At 35.4% G+C, this 13457-nt stretch overlaps 1 protein-coding gene across 4 annotated transcripts; it reads right to left on the bottom strand.

Annotated features, from left to right (window-relative positions):
* Positions 1974-12497, bottom strand: LOC109824256 (calcium-dependent protein kinase 29-like). 4 transcript variants are annotated; one of them, XM_020390812.1, is made up of 9 exons: positions 12261-12495; positions 11457-11580; positions 10842-10985; positions 10251-10403; positions 9785-9900; positions 9516-9683; positions 8884-9114; positions 8470-8641; positions 1974-2310 (listed from the first exon to the last, which is right to left on the bottom strand). In XM_020390812.1, exons 1-8 carry the CDS (start codon positions 12444-12446, stop codon positions 8492-8494), a joined length of 1272 nt encoding a protein of 423 aa, XP_020246401.1. In that variant the 5' UTR covers positions 12447-12495; the 3' UTR covers positions 1974-2310; positions 8470-8491. The 4 variants fall into 4 exon arrangements, with proteins under 4 accessions (XP_020246401.1, XP_020246404.1, XP_020246402.1 ...); XM_020390815.1 differs by lacking the exon at positions 1974-2310 and having other exon boundaries at positions 8345-8641; positions 12261-12497; XM_020390813.1 differs by lacking the exon at positions 1974-2310 and having other exon boundaries at positions 8345-8641; positions 11457-11569; positions 12261-12378.

The following is a 13457-nucleotide window of genomic DNA, read 5'->3' as shown; positions in this document are numbered from 1 at the left end:
ACGGTCATGGTTATAGAAGCCTGAAAACTCTGCTATAAACAAGAAGTATGGTATTGTGTCGTCATTTTTTGTGTAAACTTGTTACTCAAACACCTCAAATTTACATGTTATAGTTTCATAACAGCTTATATGTTATAGTAAACATGTTACAGTTTATAGTTAACATGGTTAATGTAATAAGTAACATGTTACATGACAGAGTTAGCATGTAACATGTTATGATTAACATGTCACACTTACGGATAACATGTTCCAAGTTGTAGTTAACATGTTGCATGTTATAGTTAACATGTTACATGTTACAGTTAACGAGTTACATATTATAGTTAACATTTTATAGTTTATAGTTAACATGGTTAAAGTAATAGCAAACATGTTACATGACAGAGTTAACATATTGTAGGTTATGGTTAATATGTTATATATTATGGATAGCATGTTACATCTTACCTTAACTTATACAAGTGAACATTAATACATGAGCGTGATAAATAACTGCTACTGTTTATCGTCTTATTTTGGTAAAACAACATTCACTCCATGTAGACCATCCTGATCTTCAACAACTATATCAAATGCATATATAAAAGCACATTGTCGCCGGTCGAACAATTCTCATCGTCCCAATTGTTTGTCATGATCATTGGCATCTTGTCGAAATTAGATTAGATAAAAATGTTGTCATGCAATATAGCTCGGCAGATCACAGTTCTTATCTTGAGCCTATTAATAAAATCATCAATTTCATGGACCATATGAAAGTCGCATTTGATCCTGATGAAGTTTGGAGAACATGTCAATATAAGGTAATCTCATGCGAGCCTCAAAAGGGATCGTATGTTGCAAATAAACTCTATCACTTTATTAAATATTTTCATTAATATAAACTAACCACTTATATTTTGTGATTTGTAGCTATGACTGTGGAATGTTCGTTACCTTTATGTATGGTCTATTCTCCAAAAATGTGATATACTGCATGTTACGCCTATTGATGATTTATCGGAGGTAATACGTGCAAGGCTTAGGGCGAAGCTGATAATAGAAGGTTGGGAATTAAAAAAGCTCAGAGGCACCCTAGACGGGAATGACCCATGATTCAAGGAGAGTACATCAACCAAAGATGAAAAGGCCGAGAAAGAATCTTAGCTAGACAAAAAAAACAATATTTAACTCGTGTTTGTATAACTTATCGTGCAACCGTGGGGTGTAATGTGATACTTATATGCTACTCATCGTAGATTGACATTAATTTATATAATTATAACTATATTTATATAGCTATTTTATTATTTTAGTATTGTATTTAAAAGGAACATGTTATCAATTAAGGTTAACATGATACAGAATATGGTCACCATGTTACAAATTTTGGTTAACATGATATAGATTATGGCTAACATGTTACATATTATAGTTAACATGTTACCTGTTTCAGTTAATATGTAACATATTATGGTTAACATGTTACAGGAGAATGGCCACACATGAGCATGATAGATAACTGCTACTTTTTATAGTTTACTTTAAAGAATTACAGTTAACATATTAATGCGATAGCAATTTTGTACCACATTTAGTTATCAAATTCTGGTTACAGTTCATATATATATAGCTAAGAATTACAGCTCATATATATAGCTATTACATACAAAAGTGTTTCACATCCCTAATATCAATCAGCGATTAGTTTGTTGCCTAAAAGTATTTCGCATCCCTAATATCAATTAGCGATCGGTTCGTTGCAAGTTGCTCAGTTGTGACCTTTGGTGTGACATCGAGAGCATTTTAAAGGACGTTTATAAATGATTCTATTATTGATACACCGTGTTCTTTTTCTCCCTTGCTACACTACGCTTCTCAAAAATATAGTATGGGAAAGAGAATTGGCTCATAACTTCTTTTAAATACTTTGACATAAACCAATCGCAATATTAGTAAACGTCTCTCTTCATATACAAAATGACCATACAAGCATGTTTACAAGGAATTCGCATGACGTCCCAAGCCCGGCAAGTGCATGTCTTCTTCTCCAAATCATGTGTAGTTTTATGGGATTGCACTTCAAACATTTTATTTGCAGGTTGTTTAACATCCAATGGATGACCTTTATATATATTTTCTTTAAGCACTATCTCTGCTTGCGGACAGAGATATCCACTCTATTTATCAACAAGTGCTCGATGATTATTCATGCGGGCCATAATTTGTTTACGAATATGCTCAACCATTTGTAGAATTCGTAGTAATCTAGCCTCCCTTGTACAATTAGTAAAAGACTTAGCCACATTAGATGTTAAGTACCCATACCTGAAAATATATTAGGAAAACATTAATAGTTATTCAATGTAAGTTAACAGTTATAGGTTGACAGTTAACAAATAAACAATGTAAGTTTATAGTTTTAGGTTGAACGTTAACAGTTATACTACAAACTTTAATAGTTTCATTATGAAAGTTAATAGTTATGAGCAAAACTTAACGTTAGCGATACAAATCTTCATTGTTAATTAATCAAAGCTAACATGTGTTGTACAATGTTACCTAATTCCGGGAAAGAATGCATTTGTCTACTAATAAGGAGAGCAGTTAACAACAATGTTATATGCCCTTAGATTAATATCATATATTTCTTTCATATAATCATTCTATTCTGCTATAGTGTATTTATAACAAGTAGACTGGAGCAAGTTTCCCAAAACATGAGTGTATTTCGATTTCATACCTAAGTTCTTTATCTTTAACCTAAAATTTTCAACGAGATGTAGAACACATCTAGAGTATAGAGCTTCTGAAAAATATTCTTTCACCGTTCACCGATTCTTTAATTTCTTTGTTCGCATCCGAAATTATAACCAATTAGTGAGGAGGATTGTATGAGTCAGGCCTCTCATAAAGTATAGACCACAGACCTTGGAGGAATCACTTTCAATTCATCAAAGTCTCCTGACCGCATATGCAATAAGCTATGGGAAATATCTCTTGGTCCCCATCGTATGTTATGGCGCAAAGGAGTATACCTTTATATCAATCATTCAAAAAAGTATCATCCAAAAATAGAAGGAGTCTGCATCCACTCAAGAAACCATTGATGCATACAGCGTAACAAATAAAGAGTCTTGAAAATATTCATTCATTCTGTTTACCTGGTTGTCTCTTTTACCATGCATTCATACCTAAAAATTAACAAGCAAACATCGAAAGTTAAGTTAACATGTTATCAGTGTAACTTAACAACAGAGCGGCGAAAGTTAACATGTTTCTGATGACTTTTACCAAGTAAACAGCAAACGTTAACATGTTAGCAATGTGTTTTAACAAGCAAACCACGAAATGTAACATGTTACCAGTGTAACACCAATAGACTTAACATGTTATATGTGTAACTTAACAAACATTTGGCAACATTCACATATTAATTGTTAGTCTTAATATTTGCCTATCATACTTAGAAGATATTAAAACTTTATAACAATAAAGCTCAAATTTTTACCATCATAGTTGAACATACGACTGATATATTTCTCCGTACAGCTTCTCTTGTGCTCTCTCTTTACCCCCACCGTATCTTACTATAATCAATTCTAAGATCGTACTTTGTGAGGAAATCCTTTTGCACATCAATAGGGCAGATTTCTTGACAGATCTTTAGAAGTGGCAATTGTGTTGCAATAAATTTACGGGATGCCCTTGAACGACTTGCATTTTTCCCTTGCTGTCCACAAGTGTGTTCATTCACAAACTTCTTGATTGAAAGCCTCTTTTCATTCTTAACAGGAGAAGCAAACAACATCCAATGGTACTCATAAGTTTCTTTATATCGACAATAAACATGGATACGTTTTGGTTCGTTCTTTACAAATTCATAATCAAACATTTTGGACATATAATAGTATATCAAAGCCAAACTTAATTCATTAGCGCTTTCAAATTCTTGATCCTCTTCAGTTAATGCATTATGCCACCAAGTAGGACTCATCACTATGTTGTTAATAATGTCATTGGATCGCATTATATTGCCACCACTAGGATTATCAGTGGGAATCCTTTCTGAACTATGACTTGCGACAGGAGTGCTATCAATAAACTGTGACTTCAATATAGTTATAATGCTGTACAAATACAAATATTTTTGTTAAAATAATGAAGACAGCTAGTAGTTAACTTCTGCACCGTTAAAAGTAACACATATCCCGTAAAGCTTAACAACCGTGCTAAATAGTTAACATGTATCAATCATATATAACATTTAACCTGAAACAATTCTCTAGTCATTTCTCCACATTTTAATCACATAATTCACAATTTTCTCAACAATTTAACGATAACTTACGTTTCAAGAGGTTCCTTCTAAGTGTTTTGAGATTTGGAAATATCTACATCTATAGTACTCGGATACGGATCTTTGCACACCCAATATTATGGTTATACTTCATCATACACTTCAAATCATCTTCATTCTCAATCTCAAAACTGAGATCAGGGTTCCTTTCAGATTTATACACCATTGATAATGCGTCATATGGAACCTTTAACCTCTCAACCACATCAAACTTAAATTCAAAAAAAGATGTTGAAGACGTTACCATTGAGAACACCGCTTTCCCACTCAAGGGCACTATGCAAATCAGAGGTTTCTCTGCCCTAAGTAAAGAGGATTTAAGATGAGTAATGAAGGGAATGTTAGGATAAGAGGGGGGTTGAAGATCATAAACCCTAAGTTCATAAATGTGGTCTTTCCACCATAAATGGACTATATTCACACAAGAATGGGTTAAGAGGAGATATAATAGAGGGAAATTCCCAAACTTTCCCCCCAAAACCGCCATCAAGTCACCTTAATTGCGACCGCGACCGATCTCCAGCTCCGGATCTAGATTATCGAGGTTGGAGAGAGAGCGAAGGGAATTTTCGGGTGTGTGGGCCAAAAAATGGGTACGAGGTTGTTTATGGGGGTTCGATCATATTTTTGGGGATTTTTAAGGGCTTTAGCATATGGGTCAAAGTATCTCGGCCTAGGGCACATGACTTTTCTAGATTTGGGACCTTGAAGAAAATTTTCCAAAACAAAACGGTGGTTGATGCTAGGAACAAAGTTAATATTAAAGCAACATTCCCATGGCCTAACATTGGACGATTATGAGATAACCCTAGTAGCTTTCAAAATACTAGAAAACTCTTTTAGGAGGGTTAGTCACATAGAACTTAAAATTGAAACTGAGATAATCTGTGGGATAAATTTTTAAGGTGTTAGTCACATAGAACTAAAACTAGAATAAAATTTTACAGTGTTAGTCAAGTAGAATTATAACAAAACTAGAATTGGGATAATGGTACAAAATTATCCCACTTGTTTTATTTTCTATACAAAAATGAGAGTTCTAGTCTCTCAAATTATTTCAAGTTTTAGCTTAGAACTAGGTGGTAAAAAACTAGAACTCATATTTATTTTGTTATTTTTTATTTTTTATTTTTCTTTTTTTTTCTTTACTTCTTTCCTACTATGGTTATCACCATCATTAGACCATCATTATAATAATAATTATTAATATCTTATAGTCTAACCAAAAGTTAGTAAAGAACATTCTTTTAAGCAATTATCAATCAATAATAGTAAGTTTAAAATACATAAATAGTATTTATATCTTCAAAATGCATAAATATATATTTCATGATTATAAAAATTTATCCTACGTTATTTTATCAAAATATCTCACTTCACAAAATTGTTCCTATTTATCCCACTAAAATATCCCACTAGTAAAAAATTATTCCATTTCAACAATTATCCCATTTTACATGAAAATGTCCCAATTGACTAACACCCCCTAAGGATTTTAAGGAGTTATCCGAGAAGCTCCCTTAGCTTTAAAAAAAAGTCCACAAAACAACTTTAACAACAATTTTCACATTGGTGGGAAAAATTACGGCACAGAGATATTTTCACCTGTAAAAATTGTGGTTTACACACTTAGTGGGGTTTCTTATAAAATCTTAAAGTTAAGGGCATTTTCTAATAATGCATTAAAACCCCTAAATTAAATAGCTTCCTAATATTTTGAAAGTTATGGGAAGCTATCTGCTAACAGTCCAAAGTTAGGGGGAGTTTTCTGATATTTACCCATAACATGAGAGAAGAAGAAATTCTCCAACGTCGATTTTTAAAGAAAAAACAGCATAAACAACAAGGAACTCTAGTAAAGGTTTACGAAAACAAATCAAAATAGAAAAGTATGATATTTTTTTTCTATAAAAAATCCCATTAAATCATGATGAATTTGTGCAAGTTACAACAAATTGTACCATGTTGATATTGATTTACTAAATTTGAAAGCTGTTTTCCTGTAATTAATAGAAAAGATATGATAATTTCTCAGGAAATGGTCAAAGTTGTCGACAACTTGTTTTAGTTTCATTAGAATTAATTGCTTCTCAATAATTTTAACTTTCTATCCGCTTATTGGCTTGTTAATTTCAACTAATAAAATGCACTGGACTCATTCAACATCATTTTGAAGTATGCACATCTTTGTCGATAGACAAAAAGTAAAGCTTATCTTGCTCTCTCCTCTCTCTCTCGCTCTAGATAAAAAGTAAAACCTCTCTCTCTCTCTCCCTCTGAGTAAGCTGCTGCAGATATATCTCTCTCTCTTTGAGTAAGTTGCATATCTCCCCCTTTTATATCTTCAATCAATAGTTGAGTGTTGGTAAGTACAATTGAACACATACTTGCAGTTAGACCCTCTGGGCTATTGCTCAATTGCATATAGACTCCTTATAGTTCTAATATTGCAGATAGATCTCCTGAGTGAAATGTTTGGCTCTTTTATCCTCATGAGGTCTTTTTGTCAAATAATAATTTTTAATTTCTCCAGAGTCTGTTTGCAACAGTTGAACTACGAGGGGTATATGGCAATTGGGCGAAAATACATGGGGTATACCAGCAATTAACCATAAAAATAATTGCATTAAGCAATTGCCAAACCACAATCCAGCTTTTTTTTTAAAAAAATTAAGCCTCAAAGAAACAGCCCTCTCTCTCTTCCTCTCTCTCACCATCAAACAACCCAGATCCGAGCTCCTCCACCCCCTGCCACCTCGCCATCATCCACCTCCGACGACGCCAACGCCGAACCCGTAGATCCGCTCCGTCAACCCTCCAAGGTTCGCTCAACTCTCTCTCTGTCTTCAACATCTTGTAAAAGGTGAAATAGTTCACCTTTTAGTCTGAAAAGTTTTTTTTTTTTGAAGAAACCAGTTAAAAAACAAAGACACGCATAAGTGAATCTCGATTCACAACAGTGAATCTAGATTCAGTATGTGAGTTGTTTGTTTTTTACAATAAAAAACGTAATTTTTTGCTGTAAAAGGTGAAATCTTTTCATGGTTTAAAATTTTATAGCTTGTTTTTTACCATAAGTTTCTTATTCTTTTTGTTTAAAATTTTATAGCTTGTTTTTTACCATAAGTTTCTTATTCTTCAATATAATCCAGATTCACTGGAGTGAATCCAGATTCACTGGAGTGAATCCAGATTCCCTGGAGTGAATCCACCGGATTCACTGGAGTGAATCCAGATTCACTCCAGCGAAAGCTTGGATGGTTAGGATGGTTTTTAATGAATTGTTGAAGAAATAAATGCATGTGCTGTAAGTTCGAAGAAATAAACGCATGAGTGAATCTAGATTCACTGCAGTGAATCCAGATTCAGTTATGTGAGGTGTTTGTTTTTTACCATAAAAATCGTAACTTTTTGCTGTAAAATGTGAAATCTTATCATGGTTTAAAATTTTATAGCTTGTTTTTTACCATAAGTTTCTTATTCTTTTTGTTTTTTATTTTTGCAGATTTGCTATTGTTTGATAACGAGTTTCAGTTCACTAAATCTGGATTCAATTCAGTGAATCTGGATTCACTCCAATGAATCGAGCTTCAATATAATCCAGATTCAATGGAGTGAATCCAGATTCACTCCAGCGAAAGCTTGGATGAGAGAAGCTCGGATCTGGGTTGTTTGAAGGTGGCGAAGGAGATGGAGAGGAGGTTGACGGCGTCGGGTCTGAGGGAGCGTCTTCGGTTCGTCAGAGCGGCTTCGGTTCGTCGGAGGGAGCTCAGGGGCAGTGGAGTTGGAGGAGCTCGGTGAGGAGTTAGTGGTGTTTGTGGTGGTGAGAGAGAGGAAGAGAGAGGGGGCTGGTTCAAGCTTTTGGGAAATGGAGGAGAGAGAGAGAGAGGAGAACGTGAGAGGAAAGAGCTGCTGTGATTTTGGAGAGAGAGAGAGTTGCATGGGGAAATGGAGAACTATGTAATTAATTGTTCCATTTCATTACGTCGAAGCAATGACGAATCGATCACAACTGGGACATAATTAGCCAAAAAGGGAATTTTACAAAAAAGAATAATGAGCGAAAAATGTAAATTGGGTTGATTTGGTGCTAATTAGTCCTTTAGAAAGGATTTTTATCAACCAACCATTTTTCAGTGGTCTTCATGCTTAGGGCATCACCAGCTTTGTCCTCAAAGAACCATCTTTCAACAATCTGACAGTATCCAACAGTGCTTGTGAGTATTGGCGCGACGCATGTTTCCAATCTGATCCTCCCCTCATCATCATCACAAATTCTTCGTAGCTTATACGACCATCCTGCAGGAACGGCAGGATATACAGCATTAATACGTGAGAAAGTATATTGTATGTGATCAGTATAAGGCCAATAATTAAATTCTATAAATAGGATTCTCAGAAGTTAATAGACATGTCTAAAAAAAGGTATAGCACAGATGTAACTTTTAGAACGATGAGGTCAATAATTATATCAAGAAGCATGATCAAAATGTCTTGAAAAACAGAGAAAAATGGCGCTAACAGATGGAGACAGTGATGACCTTATCTACATCAACATCACGGATGATCTCTCGGATGGCTTGTTCGCTGAGACCACGGTGATCCTCTTTTAAAGCTTCTGCCAATTCCTCGATTTCAATATATCCATTACCATCCTTGTCAAAGTAGCTGAATACTTTAGGTAGGTGTTCCTCATTGCGTATCTTTTTCAAGTGAACAGTTACCGTTACAAACTCCCCACAATCAAGAGTTCCATTTCCATCTACATCTGCCTGCAACATGTTTGCATCATCGTTGAAGTAGAGGTGTACGTAAAGTAGAGGTGTAAGTAACGATTCAACCCAAAGTTAAGGATGATGGAAGAAATACATTATTAGACATTTTAGTTCTAAAAAAATGAAGGGTTAATATCCATCTACTTTTTTGTTGCAGATAGATCCCAGAGTGAAACTTCATGACTCGTTTACCCTCAAAGAAAGAGAATTGTTTTTTTTTTTTCGCGAACAGATACCCTGAGGATAAATGAGTCAGAAACAAGTTCACTCTGAGTTTTATCCGCGACAACAAAACTGGAGAGGTACTAAGTTGTTTTAAGTTCAAAACAACGTTAGTACAGGGTGTCTGTCCGCAATTAAGCTCACAAATGGAAGGCAAGAAGAAGAAGATGACTAACCGCTTCCATAAGCGTATGAATATCAAGATCTGGAACATGATGTCCAAATATGTGGAGGCCCGTCTTAAGTTCTTCAAGTGACAAGTTGCCATTCTTGTCAGTGTCCAGCATGTGAAACAACTGCTTGATTCCAGCTACTTCTTCTACAGGTAAGTGCTCAGCTACCATCTATAGAAAACAGAAGATAAGAGTTTTCGCCGTAAATATAAATAATTGAAGCATAAGTATATACTTCCCAAAGATGTAAATGCGAACAAAAGGAAGCTTACTCTTAAGGCTTTCTTCTTGAATCTGTTCATGGCTGAGAACTGCTTAAGCCTCGTTTTAACTGCTTCTCCGAGAGGAATATTGGGAGCCGCATTAGCATTCAGCAGCCAAGGATGTTCTACAAAAATTGAATAGTGTATGAACAATTAGATGATGCAAAGGGATTAGATTTTGGATCTTTAATTATTGTTTCATAAAAGGAAATAATGGGTTTGGTATGGCGGCTCATTTTGCTAAATGAGCAACCAAGAGATACTCTATAGTGAGACCCACGTTGCTAGTCACATCAAATCGCATGGACCTCACCACTCTATTGCTAAATGAGCAACCAAGGAATATTGCTAGCTCATTTTTCTAAATGAGTCATCACCTTATAACCATTATTCCCTTCATAAATTTATCCTGAGTGTCGATTAGTATGAAATCAAATTTCAGGAAAGGAATATACTGAAAAGAGACAATGCATACCAAGAACTTGGTTAGCAGTTAACCGGGTGTCAGGATTTCGATCAAGCATACACCTCACAAGATCTTTTGCATTATTGGAGATCTTCGACCAAGGCTCCCTTTCCAAATCAAAATCTGAATGAAGAATTTTCTGCATAATTCCTTCATCAGTTTCTGCATACAGCAGCATGGCCCATTAGAAACTGACTTGAGTCTAAATACCACCATTGTGCTTGAATGCAAGTTGAGATCAGAAGGGTTACAAATAGACCCCCTGTAGTTCTATTATTGCAGACAGACTGCCTGAGCGAATTTGTTTTTTTTTTACTTTTTTTTTACCTAAGGAGGTCTATAGCGAATTTGTTTTTTTACTTTTTTTACCTAAGGAAATCTATTCGTCAAAAATCTCTCTCCCTCCCTCCCTCCCTCTGACAAATAGACCGCCTGTGGTTCTATTATTGCGCTGAGTGAATTTGTTTTTTACTTTTTTAACCTAAGGAGGTCTATTTGACAAAAAAATTCACTCGGGGAGTCTATCTGCAACAATATAACTACAGGGCTTCTATCCGGAATTAAACCAAATCAGAGCTCCTTAGCAATAAATAAAAGTACCTGCCCAGAACGGTGGGACCCCACACAATAGGATGTAGAGAATAACCCCAGCACTCCATATATCTACTTCTGGTCCATAATTCCGTTTCAAAACTTCAGGCGCCATGTAATATGCGCTTCCAACAATTTCATTGAAACGTTGGCCTAAAAACAACCAGGAAGTGAAATATATTTGTTCAGGAACCAAATAAAGAGTTGAGCTACGTTACTATCGTATTTAAAGTGTGGTTATATCAAGTCAAATCTAGAATTCGGATTTTCAAAATCGAAAATCCGTACCATTGAACATGTGGTAATACACATGGATTACTTCAAAACAGAGATTACAATATTCGACTCGTTTCTAATCAAAATGTCAATTTGTAAAAAATAAAGCTTCTGAACCATTGATTTTGACAACATATGGGACATGGACAAAACAAGGTGAAATCGGTTAAAAATTTATTTCTAAACGGTTGAAGTTTAGCATATCACATTCAATGGTACGGATTTCAAATTTTATCTGAATTTTAAATTTGACTTGATAATACCCACACATTAGATACTATTAGTAGCCTAGCTCAAGCCCAAATAAATATATTTTTCTATATCAATGCAAGAAATTGATAGGCATACCAGGCTTAAAGAACACAGAGAGGCCAAAGTCAATTGCTTTTAATGGAGAGGATTCTGAACTATCTGCAAACAAGAAATTCTCTGGCTTCAGATCCCGATGCATAACCCCATGACTATGGCAGTGCTACAGAAAACATTAATGCAAATCAGAAAGGAACCATTTTAGATATTTCGAAGATCTTACAAATTAATTAGAACGATTAATGAAACGACGAACTACTTCAATGAAATTTGGAGGTTGACCTTTCTGTAGATTGGTTGACTGTATAGTAATGATGATGGATCAATTTCTCTAATCAACATAAAAATATCATATACTATCATAAAACTATCCCTGAAAAAAATATCATAAATTTTATTTATGATTTACAAAACAATCGTGAATGTTAGGTGTTCTCATTAACTTCCGTCAATTTTACTTTATTGTCATTCGGGTATTTATCACAAAATTACCATATAATGCTCTAATTGTCTGTGATATTTTTTTAACAATTAGGAAGTTTATATATGATAGTTTCCCCAAATTATAATAGTCCAAGTAATGATGATAGTTTTGTGAAGTCTTCTCTAAAATAATAACACTTTTGGATTGTCACGTATGTTGCAATTGTAAATGCAGCAAATGGAGCATGTAAAATATATTGCAGAAAATTAACCTCAAATCCACTGTTTGTACGTATTCATTCCAATCTAGAGTTTGGCCATCTGCCAAAATAGTTGGATTTGCATATTTTATTGAAAACAAATGTATTTTCGTTGCAAGTTATTTTTCTCGATCTTCAACTCGGTACGCCCATCAATTACCTGGACGACCTCCACAATGGTCTTCATGATCGCCGCGGCCGCCCTCTCCGTGTAATGCCCTCTCGCCACAATCCGATCAAACAACTCCCCACCCTCGCAAAGCTCCATGATCAAATGCACGGCTTCCCTATCCTCAAACGCTTCCCGCAAGCTCACCACGTTCGGATGATCCGGCAGCGCCCTCATGATCTCCACCTCCCGCTGCACATCCGACACGTCCGTCTTCGTCCGGAGTTTTCGTGCCGGTCGGGGAGGGGACAGAGCAGCAGCCGCCCATGGGATGTTAAAACGTATAAAGCTTTTCCCTTTTCCCTCTCTCTCTCTCTCTCTCTCTCTCTCCCTGTTCTCTCTCTAGACGGGAGAAAAGATGATGAGAGAGAAAAGAGAGAGGAGATGAAGGGGTTGGGATTGAGAACGGGGGCTTGGATTTCGCCATGGATTGCGAGAGGAGCTTCTGGCGGGTAGAAAATCTAGGGACGAGAGGAGGAAGAGGGCGGTTGAGATTAGGGTAAGCCGTTTCTAGAACCGGTGATATTATTGGTAAAACTTTTTTCCTTCTTCCTGTTACCAACCTTTTCCAATTTTTATCTCGTTGGTTGTCTAGTTCTGCCGACGCCAGAACAACAACGTAAGATGAAAACTGGACTAATGCTCGGCTTTCGTAAATTAAAACGTTATGTAAAAAAAAAATTTGATGAAAAATGACCTCGAAAATAGCGCCTAAGCTCAATATTATACTCGGTCCGTAATAAAAACACGCTTTAGATAAATATAATCCCCCTGTAGAGTACAATTCCACGAAAACCCAAAGATGAGTCATGATCCAAGAAGAGCAGAAGAAGCAGAAGAAGAATCCCAACAAGACGAAGAGCTAAATTTGGACAAACAATTTGGTCATGGAAATTTTGTGACCGACATGCACATGGTATGTAACATCATTCAGCATCTCTTTTTCAAGCAAACTTTGCTAGCAAGCTCTCATGACATGCAGATAAGCAGCGGGACTCAAGATATTTTTGCTAAAAACAACCAAGTCATTTCTGAAGACAATTTTTATCCAATCAAAACGAGGAAAGTCAGCATTATTTTCTGTCTTTTTACAGGTTAGTAGTTGTCTACCACCTAACAGATTGTTCTTCACAAAAACTGTACAGAGACGGTCTCCATAAGAATACAGGAGATCATTTTTTTTTTAAT

This window comes from Asparagus officinalis, chromosome 9, assembly GCF_001876935.1.
Source record: "Asparagus officinalis chromosome 9, Aspof.V1, whole genome shotgun sequence".
Taxonomy (NCBI): Eukaryota; Viridiplantae; Streptophyta; class Magnoliopsida; order Asparagales; family Asparagaceae; genus Asparagus; species Asparagus officinalis.
Note: the sequence above shows the minus strand (reverse complement) of the source record. Positions and strands in the feature narration are given on the sequence as shown.

Excerpts from the sequence above, each read along its gene's own strand:
- LOC109824256 (XM_020390815.1), bottom strand. The coding sequence starts at position 12,446 with ATGAGGGCGCTGCCGGATCATCCGAACGTGGTGAGCTTGCGGGAAGCG. Across the intron at positions 9,901-10,250 it reads AACTGCTAACCAAGTTCTTG|AACATCCTTGGCTGCTGAAT; the intron begins GTATGCATTGTC and ends CAATTTTTGTAG. Across the intron at positions 9,684-9,784 it reads TCAAGAAGAAAGCCTTAAGA|ATGGTAGCTGAGCACTTACC; the intron begins GTAAGCTTCCTT and ends TGTTTTCTATAG.